The sequence below is a fragment of the Sceloporus occidentalis genome, unplaced genomic scaffold (genome assembly GCF_023333645.1).
Source record: "Sceloporus occidentalis isolate IW3139 unplaced genomic scaffold, rSceOcc1.0.p SCAF_25, whole genome shotgun sequence".
In the NCBI taxonomy this organism is placed as follows: Eukaryota; Metazoa; Chordata; class Lepidosauria; order Squamata; family Phrynosomatidae; genus Sceloporus; species Sceloporus occidentalis.
The window spans coordinates 11,610,631-11,632,583 of record NW_028317005.1 but is presented as its reverse complement, the minus strand read 5'-3'; the positions used below and the strand labels follow the sequence as shown (position 1 = coordinate 11,632,583).

The following is a 21,953-nucleotide window of genomic DNA, read 5'->3' as shown; positions in this document are numbered from 1 at the left end:
TAATGACCTAGAAAAAAGTACTGGGACCAAGATGGTCAGTTCCTAAGACCCCAGTAAAAAATACATGGCACAGGCTCAATAGGTTTCATTTAGGGGATCTGAGTCCCCAGTGCACCGATGCGCAATAGCCCGGTTACAAGGGAGATGTCCGATCACGCCAGTCCATTTTGACTGAGAAGTACTGTGCTGACCGGGGTAGCCTCCGTATTATACTGTTTCCATGTGCTTTGCATCACTAATAAGCAAAGCATTGACATACGATGTCATACTGTGGGTCAGCCTTAGATAAATAGTTTGCTGCTCCAGACTGCACTTGAAAGGCACCATAATCTCCAGCAAAAACAAATATAATAAAATAACCCTTAGCCAATGTCCTACCATTCCTATCCAAACTGCTGTTTGTAAGGGTCTGGTGCCCTTTGCCTATTGAATATTTAAAGTAGAAGGCAAAGGGGCACTTATGTAATGAGGCTATTGTAGGAAAGGTTTTTGGCTCCATTCCCACCTCATCTTATATAGATTAAGTGTTTCACCTTTTACATTTTGGGAATAGTCAATGGTGGGTGAACGTGGCCTCTTAGGTGCTTATATTGGCCCCATGTCTACTCATTCCCTTTAGACGTTAGGGCAACTCATAGCAAGGCACTTAAAAAAGGGTGAGCTAACTGAGGTGTCCCAGATCAGCACTGATTCACCTATCCCCTGACTTATTTAGCATCACTGGTGTAACTGCACCCTATAACTGCAATTATTATTATTTTATGAAAAAATACTTTTAAACCACCATTCAAAATGCACATAAGAACTACGATCACACTAAATATTCTCTATGAACAAGGATTGATGTTTCCTGTGCTGCTAATAAGACCAACTGGAGGATGGCTATTTTTGAGCTTATTAATATATGTTATTGTCTATATAAATGTTAGGTAAGTATTTTCTTGATGTATACCATTATTATCTATACCAATGGGGATTCTGTGCTTGAAGCAAGCAAGTCTACCTTGCATCAAAACTGCATTAGAGCATTCAAATATCTTTAATAAATGTCTCTGTATAATACATTAATAAATACAGAAATGGCAAAGCACTTATAGGTCTGGGATGGAAGGTAAATGTTACCAATTTATTAATACCTTGTTCAAGACATGTTGTGGACACCAGAGATTTTTCCATTAAGTTAATTGCTACACTAAGATGACATTAATTTTCTAACCAGGAACCGCATAGCACATTTCTTGCACAGAACCAAGGCACTACCCAGGAGCTGCCATCAGAAATTCTCAGAGCAAGCATCGACCCCTACAAAAGCTCATCGTGCTAATCCCCAAAGGGTCCTCCATATTAAAGCCCATGCTCATTTTGTGTGGCCCTCATGTTCAAACTACAATAAGCCCAACCTAAGCCCCCTTGATTAAAACACTAATTTTAACCCAGTGGTAAATAGGTACCTCTGCCTGCAGGTTACATGTATGGGTAATCGATATTGGGGAAGTGCACCATTGTGTTACTATGAGGGAACCAGGGTCACCCTGGGCTTTAGGCCTTATCCAGCTATACTTGCTGCAGACTCCTGATGGCAGTCCTGCCATTAGTTCCTACTCTGAAAGTTGACGAAGCACACAGCCTATCTGAAGAACTTCTTTTGTAAATACCTGGACTATATCAACAGCTAGTTGAGAAGACTGCCCTATCTCTTTTGTAAATACCCAAAGCGACTCTGATGGTGGATCTTTCTACTATCTGGATAACAATGTGCCCCATCTATTAAGACTTATTTCCTTCAGCACCAGAATATATTTCCCAGCACACAGCCGTCATCTTAGTTAACAAGGCGCCAGTGTCCCTATAATACCTTTTGGAGTTTATTTTGCTTATGTGAATATTCAGAGAAGTCCCCCTTGGGGTTTAAAATCCTAATTAACTAATTTACCCATCATAGATCATTATTTGTTTTGCATTGTATATATATCATGAGTATTGTGTATTTCTTCTGCTTAATATCTTTTAATGGAGACCTTGGGAGAGTGCCTAGTGTTGTTCTTACTTAATAACAACCGCATTAAATGTAGTTAACTCAGCATAAGTAAGGGAAAAAGCATCAGTGTTATTGTGATTTGCATGAACTAAAAAAACATCCTCATTATATTTCAGAACTTTGTCAATGTACTATAGTAACACCTAATGGCGAACAGAACGTCTTTCAGAATTACAATATGTGTTATTGCCGATACATACCTACAGCTGTTCTCTAAAAAATTAGACTTATCTAACCCGACAGAACGCCTGCTAGGGTTTCACTTTGAATTAATAGAAACTTTTTCCAATTTAGTCTTAAATACACTTACCACTGAAAGGAACATTTAGTTAGATTAATTAATTAAAATAAGATGGTATGAAGAAAAAAAAAAAGAAAACTTACAATATACAATAATATTAATTCAATATATGCAATATATGCAATCATTCACACAACCAGTTGTCTGGTTGAAGCAGACTCCCTTATTTCTATCTTTCATTAAAGATTTTAATCTCATTGATACCAGTGTTACATGAATGAGAAATCTGCCTTCGCAATTTTGCCTATAGACAAAGGATGGCTTGTGCGACTCCACACAGGTAGCCTTTATTGTCGGTTTATTGAGTTTGGAAGACTTTACAAAGGTAAAAAGCTATTCATTTCACGGATAGAAAGTCATTTATTTCACCTACCATAAGCTTCTCGATCCCTGAAAGGACTTCATTTGTTTTCTTTGCTTCTGATTCATACTCTGCAACAAAATCAATGAATGAATGAATGTTAAAAGTAACTTTTTTAAAGAAAAAATAATATTGTATAATAAATGTATATTATATAGCATATATATAATTTGATAAAATGTATGTCGTCCCAAACCTGTACTATATTGATAGCCTCTATTATTGATATATTATTATACTATTATTTTTAATTTTCTTTATTGTAGCAACTTTAGTAAAAGTTTACTTAGCCCACCTAGGTGAGCTTTGTTGATTGTGCTCAAAAGTTAAAAGAACATGGAGGAAGGTTGTCATTTATTTTGTAATAAAATACTATTTGTATATTATCTTTGTAAAATAACAATAAGCATATGGAAGAAAGCAGACATCATACTGTACTTTATAAAGAGAAAGAGAAAAATGGGTATCGATAAGCAGTTTTTATATAACTGGACTTTATGGATCCTTAATTTATATATTCCTTTAGCTCCCAGCCCTTCAAACTACGGCATAACTTTTTTAGTGGGGGGTGTATTGAGTAAATCAGTTTGCAAGAGACTAAAACATTTCTTATATCGTTATGCATTATGGAGGGTCAAACTCATTTGGCTTTGCTTGGATGAAGGGCTAAAATAGCCCTGTATAAAGTATAATTGGTGAGGCAACACAAGAAACCTTCCCACATACTGTATAATAACCCTTTGTGTAAGACAAGCTCACTCCCAGTTTAGTAAATTGGGTTTTAGGTTCACTTGTTTTTCTGATCTACTTCATCAGAGATGCTATTTAATCTTTTAAATACACCAGGATTCATTTTTCTGCATGGATGACATTTCATCAAGCTAATCACATCATAAATGTAAACTTGCATTAGAAAAAAATACAGTTTTATGCAAAGTTACAGCCCATATGAGTAAACGGATGTCTACGTAATATGCAAAGCAGTTCTAAAACGGAAAATTGCCTACCATACGTGACCATGCATCTTCTGAATATAAAATAAAGTGTAATAAAGACCTAAAATGCCTCTAGCCTTGTTTTAGAAACACAATTTGTTACAAATGTGTTCCTATTCAACAAAAATGCTTCCAATAGTAATTCTGTTCTATTAGCTATAATCATATGAACTAAATTACCCTGGTTTTAACAAGACCCTGGACGTATCCCCAGAACTCACACATTGGGGTGGAGAGTCAGTTTTGGCAGAAGATCTCAAAGTGAATAGTCAAACTTGCCATATGGCGTTTATTCCCCACAGTCTGACCTGATTGTGTGATCCCAGGAATTTGAATATAATCTGTTTCAGAAACATATGCACAGCAACATTTCCAAAACATATAAATAAATAATAAATCTTTAGCGGAAAAGCCTTCCCAAGGAATTCACTTATTCTCCCAGGCCCTGTGCTGCATTTACATATGTATTTACTGGAAACCACAACATTTAGCTGCACTTTTCTTTCACATATTACAAAAAACACAAGGGTTCCATTCAAATATTGGCGAGCCATAATCTAGCCTTGAGAATATAGAAACTAACAAAAAAGTAAATGATTTTAGCCATAAAGAATCATTTGAAATATGCAGGACTTTAGTTAGAAACCAAACTATATATGTAACTAGCTTGAGTACTAAATGGTAACCTCAACACGTGGTAAGAATCCCAGACAGGATTTACTATTACGTAACCGTGCGTTTCCAGACATTACCACGAGGGGCATCTGGGCTAAAATACAGCCAGATGTTAAATCGCTTATTATCTGTCATTTGGCACCCTGATGTGTTTCTTCCAGGTTGTGAGCACACCGGTTTTTGGTAATGTGTCTGGAGGAAGACCAGAACTGCCCTTCTGTCTGCAAACATACAGACAGAAGACTGGGTTAATAAGTCACTCAAGGAGGCCTCAACAAGTTCAATCATGCACTTGGGACTTTTTCTGTATGAATATTTTAAACAAACTATTTAAGCCAAAAGCTATGGGGCTAATGTCCCTTGGGTAACAGTGGACAGATCACAGCATTGGTATAAGACATACTATTCCTAATAACCAGATAGGACAGGTAGCACCAGTGGGTAGATTCTTGGCAGCTACTGCAGAAGACCACTTCCCTGCTTTAACTCTACGTGTCATTGAAAAGCAAAAAGAAGTCCAGCATAGCTGCAGTGTCCATTTAAAACATTCATTTAATTGTGCACTTGAGGAAATGTTTGAGACCCATTTTAAGAATTTGAAAAACACGAGGGAAATATCAAGAAAGGAAAATAAATCACCAGAGATCAAGTTTCTTTAGAACTTGGGGTCCATTTAGGGCGCTAGTCTGGATGGTATTTCAGAGGCAGAGTAATAAATGTATACTAGGCTGATAATTTCTAGCAAATGGATCTCTGGAATGGCATGTGGGGTTGTTGTCCATGTACGCTGTATACAGTCACATACCAACCATCTTTCACTGGGTTACGTATCTACATTTATAGCTAATATCATCAGACACAGATTTTAGCAAGAACTACCCATCCATTATTAAAAAAAATCAAATAAAAAATCAATTCCCATTGCTGCTTGAAGAGCTTTCCAACATTAGCCATACATGTGTAATAACAAATTGAACTAGATACAACACACACACAACATGTTCTTATATACACTGAATACTCAATACACCAAAGGAAGCCAACACTATGAGTGTAAGTTTATGATAGAATCATGGGAGCTCCACTACAGCTGGAATAGTACTTGTTTTCTAAGCCTGCTACACTCACACAGTGTGAGCTCAGAGCAGCATTAGTTGCATCATCAATATATTGATGCAAATCCCAATCTAATAAAGGAGGCATCAGCAAACCTTTACAAAGTAGTATACACAATTAGATTTTGTAGAGCCACTCGAAGAGACAATTTAGAAGTGGATCTGACACAAGAGGTCGTTCTAACAGAAGGAATAAATCAGCTGGCATTGAAATGATTATTTGGTTTGAGCAGCCTTCTGTTTGCATTAATAATCTTGTCCAGCAGAGGTCAGAAGAGACTATAAGTACAAGAAGTGAACCAGTGTTAAAGATGTATGTATATATGTGTATAGTATAGTATAGTATAGTAGGTTGAAAAAAGCTTTCAGTCTATCAAGTTCAACCTTTCACACATACCTAGTTCTAAAGTTGGGCCAATTACCAATTATGTCACAAAAGGGAAAAAAATCCTTCTTGATTCCATAGTGGCAATCAGATTACTCCCTGGATCATCTTACTAATACGACTGTCTTTTTAACAGTTGTAGACATTTATCTTATGTTTAACCAGAAAAGCATCCAGACCTTTCTTAAAAATATCCATAGAGTTAGATAATACAACATCCTTAGGCAGAGAGTTCCATATTCGTATTGTTCTTACTGTGAAGAACCCTTTCCTATGCTGATGCTGAAATCTCCTTTCCTCAAGTCTCAACTGATGACCCCGTGTCTTTTGTATAGACCTCTTGGTCTACTCAATAACATGCTGTCCTTCACAATGGTCACACACTTCTCTGCAGCTTTTATATGTATAGAATTGTACCCTGTTAGCCATAGCCAAAAAAAGGCAAATTTCATATAGAGCTTACCCTTATCGGCTAAATGAGGTAGTTTTGCAAGCTTTCAAAACTACCTAGGTCTCTTCTTCAGGCACATTATACCTGCTGCTGGTGAACATGGTCTGCCTGGTGTCTCTGTACAACATCTGCTCTTGAAACTCCCTGGTGAGCTGGTGTTGCTGCAGGCTTCATGTAAACGCAGTTATCAAATAGCACATATTAATAGTTTAAGTTTGCTTAAGCCAATGCATAACTAAAGAGTAACGGATACAGTGAATAAACACTTAAGGCCCTTGATACCACTAGCCAAGATCATATGTATGTTGAGGCTGTCACTATTTCCATACAGCTGTACCTTCTTTAAAAAGTATAAATATACTTAGTATAATTTGTGTTAATCTGCTTTATCAGGATTATTGTAAGAATTTGACAATTTACAATTTTTAGCTCAAACTTTAATATAAAGCATGTCTTGGTTTCATTTGCTTAATCTTTTCCAAGCATAAAACATTTTCCCAATTACTTATCCACAAACAATGCCATGTGCCAGCAACTCTTTCATAACTCTTTTGCCTGGGCACCCAGGTACCTCTCAAGAAGTTGGATCATTTGACAATAAATAAGATATTCTAATAGGTTGTGTAAAACCCAACAAATCTTCCACCCCTTCCTCCATTCAAATGCCGAGAAATGGCATGAGTAATTGCTCATTTCGTTTTTATTTTGAAAGACATTAGCTCTCTTCTGGGAAAAAAAAGACTGACAAGGTAACTGCCCAGAAAAAAATACTGCTAATAAATTCTGATACAGCCCATATTGAGCGATTTGGGATTTGTTAATCTAAAATGTCCTCTGGATGCAAGAAGGGTCATTTTGTCCTCTCATTGGTTTGAGCTCTTACATCCACAGTAGTGTTTCATATCCTGATATTGAGAAGGGTTCCCAGCTCTGAAGTTTGCCTAATGAATCAGGTCTAATTCTAAAGATTATAAATGGTCAAACCATATGTCTAGCAACCATGATTTGGGTAGATTCAAGGTAAGGAACAAATGACTCTCACCTACATCTCACACAAAAGCACTTTACCTGTACTGGCCAACAATATATGTTAATCAGGCCGACTAGAGAGTGTCTGCAAAAAGGGGGAGCCTCCACGCACGCTCTCTCCCCAGGACAGGGGAGAGTCTGTTCACGTGGTGGTGCCGTGGCTCTGTCCATTTGCGGAAGTACTCCAAGAGGCAGATGGATTTGCAGAGAAAGAGAGGTGCAGAAACATGAGCATGAGAGAGTGTGAGTGAGGGTGAGTGACAATAAATTTAGTTTTCAAATGGAGAAATCCCTCCAAATTTCGTCTGAATCAAAAGGGCAGGAAACAAAATTTGTTGACTTAAAATGAATGGTCCATTTACACAAGTCTAATGAGCACACTTGGACCTTCTGTAACTGCTAGACCAGGAACAGTTACTACTTTTAAGAGCGAGTTCTGGATGTCCTCTAGACAATACTATTTAGTCAACACAATCCGTTTTACTGTTCAGGGTGGGTGGGTTGTAATTGTATGCAAATGGATATTCTACTTTAGTATTTTACTTTTGCCTTTACCTGTAGTCCAGTTGACCCATTAATATATACATTCTACAATGCTTAATAAATAGTATTCTAAAGCTCACAAGCCTTGCCACAGTCTGATCTCAAAATTCCAAGTAGCTTTCCTACTTCTAGGACCTGTTTCAAGAGAAAAAAAAGCGTCTGTCTCAAAGTCATAAGTGATTCTACAGCTGCAGACTTGAGAGTTAAAGAAAGTTAGTGGACAGGGTTTGAAGATGATGTAATCTGTAGTTTGATGCAATGCAAGAAACTGCATCAGTTTGTGCCGGAATCAAATGTGCTTGAATCCTATCCTTTGCTCCTCTTTCCATCCCCTCTATGCCACATGTACAAAGCATAATATTGGACCGTGCCAGATGCTATGAAACACCAGCAGTCACAGACGCAAACATAAAAATCATAAATTACATTGATTTGCAGTAACTCTTCCATCGTTGTTTCCATATAAATATGCAGCTCCAAGCTAAATATGCCACTGGTGTTTGAGCTCCTATACTCAGCTAAAAAAATCAATTTGTTTTTTCTTGTTATTGCTTTATTTATTAGGGAGCATGTTAGAGGAACAGTAACAGCTAGATATGAAGTGGATTTTTATACAGAACACTTACTATAATGAGTACAGCTGGCCTGTAAAAGTGCTTTAATAGAGAGTGCTCTGCGGTTAACTAGCATTAACACACAGAGGGACAATCGTCTTTCCTTTCTGATGGAGGACCTCCATGCCCAGAGGTATTCAACCAAAAACGAGCACAAGTTTATAGCTTGCGAGCAAGGCTGTCTCCACCTAATGTATCGGTTTGTCTTAGTCTGCCATATCTAGTCTTGTCATACCCCTTGAATATATGTATTGTATGAAGAGCTGCGTAAATAGTTGGCGCTATATAAATAAAAGGTGATAATAATAAAAATAATACATTTAGAGGAGACAATGGTGAGTAAGAAAGCCAAAACCCTCTATAGGTGTATTGTCTTTAAAGTGTTCAGTGAAATGGAACTGCTTTGTTTGGGTTGCGTGTTCCTCTAAATAAACTGTCCAGTCAAAAAATTCTTGGTTTGGCTCATACGAATATCACCGTTTCTATCGGCAATGTCTAAACCATATGTTTTTATCAGTAGTTTATCTTCTCAAAGTAAGAGTGCCAGCTCCACACTTAGCTGCTGGCCGCATTGTCTATTTACTGTATCTACAGCAACTCTCCATTCCTGCACAGTGACATCAGCGCAAGATAGTCGGAATCCAAACGTCTAGTCGTCCATTAGAAATGCTTAACATTTGCAGGAATCCCACTGATAACGCTACACCCTTTGTGAGTATGTACTTCCTATATCTGCATCAGGTGGCTTTTAAATCTTTTGCGGACCTCTTCCAGGAAAACCCAAACCAGTTACATATAGTGGAGGCCAAGGAGCTGTAAAAACAGATATATGTTTCGTCCCAGGAAAAAGGGAGTGAGAACACCAAAACACGGGAACATGATTCTTTCATTCTGCATTTTCAATAAACTTTTAAAATCCTTGCTAGCTTCAGGTCTGCTAGATTTGCATTCAATTTAACGAAGACCAAAATCTATTTATTGCACAAACAAAATTGTTCATTAGAGTCTATGCAGCAATTGAGATATAAATTGCTCTTTTTTTCCTACAGTCTATTTCATAGAAAAGTAGACAAAATGAAGGAGGTCATAAATTGTGTGTTTCTGTTGCCAAAGCAACGTCATCTTATCTGGGAGCAGTGTAGACTAATTTCTGCATCTCCAGAGACACCTTGACCCAGTTCTTAAGGACCTGCTATCAGTCATATCAGAGCCGCATTTTCCCAAGAGTCTGGAACACTCTTCCTTTAATAATAGCAGCTTTCAGAATCCAGCTTCATAGCAGCCAAATCTGCATGTAGACTGTGGATTGGCAGAATTACCAATAAATACAGAGCACAGATTTGTTTAATCATAGAAAATAATTTCACTAGCATACTGCATGTCATTAAAATGATGTGCCTAAATTGGTTTTAGCCTTTTATTTTCTCCCTCTGCTATTAGAAAGAAATCAGAATAATATTGGACTTCAAAGGCATCCAGGAATTAAGATTTCCAACACAGCTCCCTCAGTACAGTCTGGTGATCTTTATACCTCCATTACTGAGCACTTGTCACAAGGCTTTATTATCAGAAAACTTGAGGAATACGGAAAACATTTGGGTTAAGAAGTATATTCAGAGTTAGATTACGAAACATTTAAAACCCCCGTCCCAAGAACAATTTTAAAAAAAAGCCACAGTAACCTAGGAAAAAGAAGAATAGATTTAGAAATATTTTTTAAACTAAACTTACATTTCACTTAATTTCCAAGACAGGTTCTAATACCTACATCATCCTAGTAAAATCACTTGCATATGCTTGAATAAAAAAGATATACAATACATAAAACAGGGAGTATTTGTTGCGGCCAGTGCGTAGGTGCACCTGACTTCAAAAGATTAGAATGGAACCACTTCATCCTCATCCCTAGCTGAGTATTTAAGGGACAGTTTAATGTCCCTGAACCCCTACTGTAGAAGAATGCATAATAAGGTACACCGTGAGTAGTTACAAGCATTATAAAAAGTATCTTTGATTTCAGGTAAAGCTTTCTATTTGTTCATTTGTTTGTAAACCTATTATGCATGAAACAATAGGATACAAGATTCCACAAAGCATGGATTAAACAAAAAATGTCTCAATCCAAATGTCCACAAAGGATAATACCCTGTGTGCACAACATAAATGTGCGCAATGGGTGCCTTAGCTTCACGTGGATGAAAAGGGGTCTCCAGCCAAAAAATAATGCGTTTGGCAGTTCACCTTGTCCATCAAATCAATGAACTAAATCTACTTGAAAAGCCTGCTGTAGGCAAACCAACAAAAGAACACACATTTATAAAAGAACTCACATATATAACACACATTTTATTAAAATAATCAATCTTTTTACACTCTAAAGATCAACATAAAAAGCGTACACTATTTCATTCATAGAATAATCAACCAGCCCCAAAGCATAGAATGGAATATAAATGAGATATCCAAAAATTTTGATTTTCTGACAATAAACATCGGTACACTTGCATGGTTACTATATGATCATAAATAGTGCGTGCTAGGAGTACAACCGTTAGGACGGAAAGGGGACTTTAATGCACAAGATTGCCCTCATGATTTGTGGGATCTTGGACAAGAAGAGTTTGCTCTTAGGAAGCAGCTGGCTGTGGTCCAGGTCTCACTCACGCTCATGGTCTCTGTAGGTCTTAGAGAAACAGAGTGTTGGGGAAGACACAGTGTCTCACTGCTCCACTTTACTCAGACATGGAGAGACCACTAATGTCAGGGAACAGTCATCAGCAGGACATCTATGTGCGGTGTATGGGACAGGAGCCCAGCATGCCCTTGCTCAGGGTGTCCCCATAGACGCATTGTATGCTAATCGCTGGGTCAGACATTGTGTAGGACAGTCGGACTCGATCCAGGTCTGAGCTACTCGTAAACAAACAGCCTACAAACTGTATATCTGGTAAAGCACGTGAACTACCTAGTTTTTCATAATAAAAGGCATTAACATTATCATGTTAATACTATCCAATATTACAAGGTATGAGTTTTGAATGTTAGGCATGTTTTAAAAAAATGGTTAGTGCTACTAAAGGCTACCAGGCCTTTATAAAGAAACCGATGTTCTTTCACAGAATAATATGTATGACAATTATTTAAACACTGTGTTCCTTTGTTGAAAAATATGGTGTACAGAATCATTTCCAATATCTAACATATGGAGGTGATTATGGGGCGATTAGGGATATCAGACGAAATACTGGAAGTTCTTCTTTGGATCTATACACTATAGTATATATTTTCTATTTGTGTTACGTCTGAGTACACTGACAATAAACTATAAGGAGAAAAAGTGATAAGAAAGTTGTGCCGCATGTTTAAAATATTATCAGGGAGCAAACTGAATTGATAAAAAAAATAAAGGCAAGTAAGGAATTAGAAGCCTTTGTTAAAGGTTGTAAAAAAAAGGATTTTTTTAAACTAAATAAAATCAACCTATACATTTTTGGTGGTCTTGCTAGAGTTATGATGTTATTGGAAAAAAATACAAAATAATCTAATAAAGTAGCATTGTTATTTTTTTGTCCCGCAAATGTTGGTTTCTGACTGCTTTCTGCTTTGAATACCAAACATTCCATCTGCCCGCCAGCTGTGCTTCTTAATCCTGTCTAATAACTGCAGCTTGCGCTGCACCCTGAGAATCCAGAACTTAAAAAAAAATTTGCTTCACACTCACTGCCAGAACTGATTTTTAGACATTTGTCTCATATGAAAGGCAGTGTAAACAATTTTCATTGACAGGTGGTAACTTTCCAGTCTAAGAGCGAAAGAGCATGTCAAGTTCTGCCTCCAGCTGCACTGGCTATGATGTGAAGGAACCCTCTTTCTGTGTTAAACTGGAAACTGCATGTTAACGGGAACATTTTTCACTTGATTTGCCTTTGAAAGGTCAGTCAAGCGGTTTTATGATACTCAACTCACACACTAAGCTTAGGTGCAGTTCCAAATACTTGACTTTAAAACTTTTGTAACTAAATACAACATGAGAAGCATTGTTCCTACTGCTGTTGAATGGCCAAACCCTTCAAGATTGAGATAGAAAGGGTCAGATCAGGCAAATTATTCAAGATTTGGGGGTTCCAGTTGACTCTAAAATCAGTAACTATACAGAATGTCAAGCTGCAACTACACAAAACAAATTAGGATCAATGAAGAAGTTATTATCCTTTTATTAGGAACCCTCTTTTTGAATATACAGATCAATTTTGGCACCATTCAGAGAAAGGTGTGATTGAACTGGAGTACAAAGAAGAGCTTCAAAATGGAACCTTTTAGGAATTAATTAGATTGTACTTTGACAAGAAAAGGCATTCAGGCATAAATATAGTAATTTAAAAGTTGTTGTTTCTGGGTTTATACTCTCTGTACATTTTATTAGGAGTGGATTTTTTCTCCATTCTGATTAAAACTGACATGTGTTTAGATGTCTTCAGCTAGATCAGTACTAGAATATTTTGGAAAGGGTGAACGTGATGGTCCTATGTCTTTTTTCTAAACCTTACTATGGAACTAAGGAAGCATCACACACTCTTTAAACTTGGCCCCTACCGTATAAACCTGGTAAGATTTTGATTCTCTATATTGTGAAGAGAACGGTTACAAGGTTGATCAGAGATCTTCCCAAGTGATCCATTAAACCGTGATACACCAGTGGTTTGCCCAAATGATTGCCCAAAATATCCCCATGAGCCTGCTACCCTAGGCCTCTGCAGTTAATTTAAGATCATTTGCCTTTTTAGTATTGCCTATTGTGTTGAATTATCCAGAAAATACAAGACATTTCTTCTGCAGTCTGGTATAGGCTAGAAGCCATAGTCAGATCCAATATGATAGCATATTATAATTAGTTTCAGTATCTCTACAGTCTTATCATAACAGCCCTAGACAGGACCATATGGCACATAGCACCTAGAATGTTGTTTTTTTTTACTTAAATTGCCCAACATTCCCAATTTTGGCTCAAAAAGGGTCAAGGGGAACTAATTAAAAACCCTTCTACCAATCTTGGTAAACACTTTGCCATTCACGGCTGGTTTCCTTGAAAAAACAGTTTGTAGCTTCTAAAGTACAAGCTGCATTCTCAATTTTGTGGGGGGAAATAACTGTTGCATCTTTTGAAGTTTCCTGAAGTTTCTCGCTACAAACCCATTGAATGGATTTATCTAGTACACTTTGATTTCTCGTAACCATCTGGATTTACACACGTTTGTTTTCTAGTGAATTCGTAGCATAGTCATCTGTAAACAATATTATTTGTGTTGTGTCCACTGCAAGTACAATTCAAGAATAACTATATATGTTCTACAGAACTGTAGTGTCTCTGTCCAAGATTTTTCATTGCTTGATTCAACACATCTGGCTAACGAATTCCTTCTAGATTTCATCATTACTCCAGATAATACTAAAAGGACTCTGTGTTGACAAACTCATTGAGACCTTAAGGGAGATTTCATTTATTCGCAATTATTCATTGGCTCGGGAGTCAAGCAGCCGGCTGTTATTTCCTGTGGTACTTAATATTCATGTATTTCATAAATGGTTATACAGAGAAAAAAGTGAAAATTAACAGGAAACACTCTGGGAAGGTCAGGCAGGTTTATACATCATGGCTTCCATTCAGTGGTCTTACAAAGCCTTTCCTAATGTAAGACGCGTGACATCATGGTATCTGGAATGTTACCAGCAGCTAAAAGGAACTATTTAAAGTAAAAAATCCCATTAATATAAGGCGAGCAGATTTCCTGATAACTAAGAACGCATATACTAAATGTATTTTGCAGGGCTGTAATAAAACTCTCTCTTTCATATGATGCATGATATTTATACTTTTCATACCTATATACATGTTACTCCATAACTGAACGTATAATATGCCAAAAAAAGGTCTAGATAGTATTAAAAGCAGTCTATTATACTTCAGTTAGCCAATAAAGGCATCATCTTTACCAAATGTCATAAATATAAAAGGAGCACTCTAGCCATCATATGTACTTTAATGCGCGTGACAGCTGTGTGTCCCCTAATGCCGTACTCACATGATTTTATATTTTATTTTAAGATACAAATATGCTCAAAGCAAAGGAAATAAATAACAAAATCTTGAGGTCATCTATGCTGGAAGAGAAGCGATCATGACATCTTCTATAGGAGTCACAGTCGGGCCAATATGGATCCAAGTACTTTAGATGGCCATAATTAGGGGCGAAGAACTTTATTTCGCTCTCATGTAATAAACATTTTTGATGGTGTACCTTGCTTTGTAATATGTCTGTGATTGTAATACTCTGGATGTTTTAATAATGGTAAATAATGTTTACAATAAAACATTATGTTTCAAATACCTGGAGGGATTCTGTAGAATTCCCACTATGACAGCTTCTCTTAAAGGTAAGTAAATTATTTTGTTTTCTCAAGTTAAAAAATGCATGTTAAAGTACGCACAAAGCATTCTTCATTGGTGAGGCTGTATGTGACAGCAAACTGTCCCTTTAATATCGAATATAGCATCATACATAAACAAGACTTTGCTTATCTAAAACTGATCTGAAACTGCCTAGTAGCCAAAAAAAAAAGCAATTAAGTATTTTAATAAACACGGGACCATAAGTGTATAAATATTCAAATAAGAATGCATAGACAGATGACATTTCAAATACTGCAAAACGCAGAAATATATTAATTCATTTACTAGGCGTTTTCTTTTTTCATTGGTCTGTTACTAAAGCACAATTTATAATTTACATATCCCATAAAATACAGTCTTCCAATATTCGCAAAAATGGCTAATTTTCCAAAATGCATGAGAAGGTCACATAGCAGCGTTATATGAACCAGGGTTGTTTGCCTATTGGCTTTTTTAATTTATTTATTTTTTATTTCAGCTGCTAGATTTGTAGTTTCTGAGGTTGATATTATTCACCAGTTATTTACGGGGCTCCCAGAGCACCACCTTTGGCAGCCTAAGTGGCAACGCTAAACGGCTGAAAACAAGCCTGCCAAATAAACTTGAAGATGTTAGCTCACCAAATATCCTCAAATCCTGTAGCCAGCACCCATTTTTAACCCATGTGGACCCATTTATAGCTTCCTCCAAAAAAATTTCCTTTATATAATTGTGTATAAATCCTGCAGCCCACAAATGTATACATACTGAATATAGTGTATTATGCACATATTAGACTTGGGCATTCAGATTCATACAAACTCCATATTTAATGAATTTTGCCTAATTTGTGCATTCGTATAAATCTCCTAAAATGAGGAGGGACCCACAACGAAACAAATGAAAACAAAGAGAAACATCCAGATATAAGTTATCAATTTGTCCATTCATTTTGGTGCCATCACAACCTGTTCTGGTGTTCTTTTAGCTACTGCTCTCCCAGCTTCCTTAGGGATCTGAGGGATCAAGTATTTATAAAGGTACAATTGTTGGGGGAAATGTAGTCCTGTATCATGTGCCTGGATGTTTGTCTGCCAGTGCCTGCCCAAGGTCCTACTGCTGTTGATGCTGCAGATCCATTTCCTTACTCTGAGTTATCAATTTCAATAACTGGTGTAATTTTTTGCTGACGTTCAGTCTCATAGTATGCTGCTCATGTGTCTTGGTTTAGGGCTGCTGATGGTCCTGCAATGAAAGATCTAGCTTGGCTATCTCCATAAGCTCTAAGATGCCGCTGTTAGAAGTAAATCATGAAGGTGGTGGCATTGAAAACCGAAACTTTTAAAAGTACTAGTGTGCAAGCCTACTTCCTAGTGCAAAGATCACTAGAATATAACATTTGATAAGGGCAGAAGTCTACAAAAATGGTTTTATTTCTTTTTTGCATGTATGGAAAAGAAAAGGAGAATAGGGTTACTAATCTCCATCTTCTTTGCCAAACTAAGTACCGCGCAGGTATATGTTGGCACTTATACAAACTTTGCAGAACTTTATTTTATTGCAATTTACACACTCATCCCTTACTTAAAATGTTGTTCTTTTATTTTCACAGTGGTTATCTCCTGTACAGTTTCATTCTATTTTCTGCATATACATGTACAACTGCCGGGATCTGTCCGTGGAATGCATGGGCAACCAAATTTGATTAACAGGCTAGTAATCATAAAAAGGGACGGGGACAATTACAGTGATATTGGGTGTTGGGGGCTTTCCAAAAACAGACCTATAAAATAGCATCGACACAACTGTTCCTATAACTATATAAATTGAGTACTCCTATTTAGAATACGTAGAAAAATTTCTTCATCCTGTGAGGTAACATTTTATTACAAAAGAACAATGACATCCACGACATAAGAATTAAGGCATTTACAACAGCACAGGTGTGCTCTATACAGGATTTCTTACTGGCTTCCGAGTGCATTGTTGGAAACCACACTACAGTGTGTACACAACACCAAAACTGATTGCGTTACAGCTTAAATAATTGAGAATTAAAGTGTTACCTTTCACAGTGAGCCGTGAAAAAAGCTATTAAAGAAGCATGACAAATAATCCTTTAAGGGTACAATTCAAATGATCTTTAATGTTAGGCGTTAAACAAAGAGTGTGATCTGAAACCGGAGGGTTAGGACCTCTGGATAAACATTAGGAAATCCTGCTTAATGCACAAAAGGATTGACGGGGCATCCTCCTTGGAGAGATGTTAAATGCTATAATGAAAGAGCACAGGTAAGAGGCAGAAGGCATCTTGGATACAAAGAGAAGGGTAAAAACTTTAATCAATCTAACTAAGAGGCTGGACTTGTTTGCTGTCCAATTCTAGTTAGTTCAGAATAAAGAAACCATTCCTAGCTCTAATGAAATTACTCCTGTGGAGGGAAAAACACAAGAGTCTAGGCTCCTGCTATAATTTCCTACCTACACTAGTAACTTGTGTTGTCTATAAGGTAATTTGAGCATATACCTAAATGCACGATCATTTATAAAGTATAATAGTTCCTATCTATATCTATATAATAATTCCTATCCTCTGAAATGCCCTCCCCCGGTCTATCCGTCTCTCCCCCTGCCTTCGGTCCTTCAAAAATCCCTCAAGTCCCAAATCTTAAAGGTTGCTTACAACATTGCACATTAACGTCCCCCATATTCTTTTAGCTCACCTCTCCTAGGCCCTCTCCTGCAATATTTATAGTAGTGTGGCTGGTCCATCCTTAACAATAGCACTTTTACCTTTTACCTATAATGTAATACACCCTAACTCCCTCTAGATTGTAAACTCATATGAGCATGACCCTTCCCACCTGTTGTTTCTGTAAGTCAAATTGTTACTACTTGTTATGTCCGGTCTACCCATTGTACAGCGATACGGAATTTGATGGCGCTACATAAAACAATAAATAATAATAATAGAACGAATATTGCCTTAAAGTCCAAAGAGAATTTGAAGAGTCTTAACAAGCTTATGATACCTGTTAGTCGGCGAACTTTAACAGAATAAGTGTTGGTTCACACAAGTTTTCAAGTCTTAAAATGCACCTTCTTCAGATGTACACAGATAACATTGTCATTTCTCTAAAGTTACCTACATATTTCAGCTGTATTTAAAGGAACACTCCGGTCATCATTAAGCCTTTAATGCATATGATATAACTTATGTGGCGTCCCCCTTGCAAATGCATTCTGCATAATTCCCCCATATGCATTTTGCCCCTTTTCTCACCCTGCTTCTTGCTTTGAGAGCACAGGACTACAAGGCCTGGGCTAGAACTGAACCCGGGGCTCTCAAAGCAGGATTCTTGTAACCTTTTATAACATGTAACGCCAAGGTAATGACTGCTAGTAAACTTTTAGCCAGCATCATGGCTAGATTAGGTTGAGTCATATCTTGGAACCAAAAAAGCCACTGTATCCCTTACATTTTTAGCAGTATAAATTTTCCTTGCTTCACCTCCATGAGCATTTTCCCTGCTGTATACAACTCTGTAGTACAATTATCTCTCTGTTACGCTGGGAAATGAATAGTCATCAATGCACATTTATTTTCCAGGGCAATGAATAACGGGTCTAAGAACTTGGGTCCTTCCCGTACAGTCACTTAAATCCAGAAAAGATGCAATCACTACTCTGAGAGATCATTTTATGCTGGCAGTGCTTCACGCATGCCTTTACTCCTGCTTATTTGAGGTAATGCTAGACAGAAAAAAAAACATGTTGGCCCTAAAATAAAACACAGAATACGGGCTTATTCACTAAGGCTCAGACTCAAGAAAGGAGGAGGCGGAAAGCTAAAGGTAAGTGATTGTATACAGAACTGTTTTAAATGCTGTAAAGTAAGAACGCTTTCCTAAATAGACATTAAAATAGTTTGTTTTTATCATTTAACAAAATGCAAAGTGTGTTCGCAGAAGAAAAATCTAAATCAAATCAATATTTGGTGTGACCGTCCTTTGTCTTCGAAACAGCATTAATTCTTCTAGGTACATTTGCACACAGTTTGTTAAGGAACTCATCAAGTACGTTGTTTCAAACACCTTGGAGAACTAACCACAGTTATTCTGTGAATTTAGGCAGTCTCAGTTACTTCTCTCTCTTCATGTAATCCCAGACAGACTTGATGACGTGGACATCAGGGCTTTGTGGGGGCCATACCATCACTTGGCTGTATCTTTTGGGCCGTCGTTATGCTGCAGAATACGTTTGGGGCCAATCAGAAGCCTCCTTGATGGTATTGCAGGAGACCATTAATTTTGGCATTTTCAGAAATGCAGCCCCAAACTTGCAATGAACCATGCTTTACTGTTGCCTGCAAAAACTCATTCTTGTACCGCTCTTTAGCTCTTTAGCAGAAGGCAAAAATACTGCCTTCTGCTACAGCCAGATATTTAAAATGTTGACTCATCAGTTCAGTGCACCTTCTGCCATTTTTCTGCACCCCGGTTCCTGTGTTTTTGTGAGTAGTTAAGTCACTTGGCTTCCACATCCGAGGTATGGCTTTTTTGGCGACAAGTATTCCACGAAGATCACTTCTGACCAGACTTCTCTGAACAGTAGATGGGTGTACCAGGGTCCCACTGATTTCTGCCAATGCTGAGTTAATAGCACTGCTGGACATCTTCCGATTGTGGAGGGAAGTAAGCATGATGTGTCTTTTATCTGTTGCACTAAGTTTCCTTGGCAGACCACTGCATCTATGGTCCTCAACATTGCCCATTTTTTGTGCTCCTTCAAAAGAGCTTGGATGGAACATCTGGAAACCCCTATCTGATTTGAAATTTCTGCCTGGGAGAGACATTGCTGATGCAGTACAACCACCTTGTGTCTTGTTGCTGTGCTTAGTCTTACTATGGTACATTACTTTTGACATTAAACCGTCTCCAGTAACCTCACATTATTAGCGAGTTTGGCTGTTCCACACCCAGTTTTATACATCCTACACAGTTGTTTCTGTTATTGCTTGTGTTTCAATCTACATATTAAATTGATGATTATAAGAACTTGCTTGGTATAGTTGTTTAATCATACACATAACTATATGCCTACAAAATCCCTGACTTTTGTGCAAATCTACCTAGAAGAATTGATGCTATTTCTTAAAAGAAAAAAAAACCTCCTGTGTGTGTCAACTGAATGATTTTAAATCCATCCACTATGACTTTTTTTCTTTTACATGGTAGTGGCTATCAGGATATCTGCTTAGCAGGAAAACTGTATTCATGGCCACTGCAGAACCCTTTTAACATTAGACAGGAAACCCTTCCCGACAGAGGTGCTATATCTTAATATCAGCTCTATGGCTAAATAGATATAATATAACCACAAGGTGTGGGATTATGGCGCTGTTAAGAATCTAACAAAACCTTTATGTATTTTTTTACTGATGGATGGGGGTACTAAGGACATGCAGAAATCCTGTCCGTGTGTCGCCAATTCAAGTACATATCAAGAACAAATGAAAGGGACAATTAAATATCCTTGACAGCGCCGGTAAAGAATACACATTATATTAATAAGCATTCATTAAAAACATGCATCTCCTTTTAAAAATCACATGGCTGATGCAATGATACAAATTATCCTTGGAACCACAGAGCTGAGAAACAAAAGGTGAAAACCAAAACCAAAATGTTATTTTAAACAAGGTCCCTTTAAGTTACATTAGCCTTTTGAACCTTAGAGGTCTCTTCTTCAGATATATTGATATATATATAGAGAGAGAGAGACAATGTTTATTAGCAAACCATGAGACTAGACATACCTTGACCATCTTGTTCATTCGACTTTGGACTGCTCCTCGCTCTCCGCTCTATCTTCTTCAATCCCGTTACTCCACCAACTCCTCCGCAGCCAGCCCCATTATAAACTTTCCCGTTGCCATTGAAAACTGTCGTACAGTTCCCCAGGTGGTTTTTGTAGAGAGTGGATGGTGGACTGTTCAGTCCATTTTGTCTGTCTATTTGTCTTTCTTTAAGTTTTTTGTGGTGTGGCTTACAATACTGGTCTTCTCGTGTGATGAAGCTGGACATCCCATACAGTGGTATAATTTCTAAATAAACAATAAGAAAATTATAACTATCAAACTTAGACATCTAAAAAATTGCAGACATGGTTATAATTATAGTGTAATATATGTCCAAGTAATTGCTAGTACAGTTCACATTGTTTGCTGAAAACAGACAAAACGTCATTAAAATGAATGCCCTTTATGCTTACTCTCAATGGTGTGTTAACCCAGCGGTTGCTGTAGGATTGGCCATTAAATTGTACTGCATATCACAGCAATCTGGCTCAAAGGGTACTTCTGGTGGTCTATGGATGGGGTTGCTCTTAAACTATCATTGTTACTATTGTATATCTGACATGCAGCTCAATGGAAAGTATTTCGGCAGTAAATCAACTTGAATGAAGTCAATGTAAAATCCAATAAATTCTTTAAATGTCTTCTTAAACACTGGGAAAAATTATTGTAAGATGGTGAAGAACTAAACATTACTGGAGGTTCAGGACCTCAGGGGTCTAGTGGAGGTAGCTTTAAAAACACAGAACTAAAAAGAGAAAAGCTTAATACCTCCAATATAACATTAAACATTTTTTTTTTCATGGAAAAGTCTGGTTATCCTGGGAAAAAGAAAAAAAAATGCAAACTCTATATTATATAAGAACTACAAATCTACTTATTTAGTCTCGGAATAGACACCTGAATTGGAATACTGGACTTTTTTAGTCTATTGAATATAAAGCAACCCACAATTAAAGGGACACTCCAGACAACATATGGACTTTAATGCAGACGATAGCTGAGAGAGGTCAAGAATGCATATGCAAAGTACTTTGGTAAGCATTGATTGTTAAGGGGCTTCCTCTGACACTGGAGTGTCCCTTAAACAGATACAGATGAAATTACAGACTGATAAAAACAATTATATCACACTTGCTACTGGACATTTTCCTGGAAAGTG

General features: G+C 37.2%; 1 protein-coding gene across 1 annotated transcript in view; it reads right to left on the bottom strand.

The window, feature by feature from the left end:
- Positions 1–21,953, bottom strand: part of LOC149300407 (fibronectin type III domain-containing protein 3B-like) — a 112,181-nt gene that overhangs the window by 57,584 nt on the left and 32,644 nt on the right. Inside the window, exons 5-6 of the mRNA XM_089485356.1 lie at positions 20,753–21,040; positions 2,713–2,771 (exon numbers count right to left, since the gene is read on the bottom strand). Of these exons, the coding sequence (XP_089341482.1) occupies positions 2,713–2,771; positions 20,753–21,040 (347 nt within the window). The remainder of the gene's footprint in view (positions 1–2,712; positions 2,772–20,752; positions 21,041–21,953) is intronic.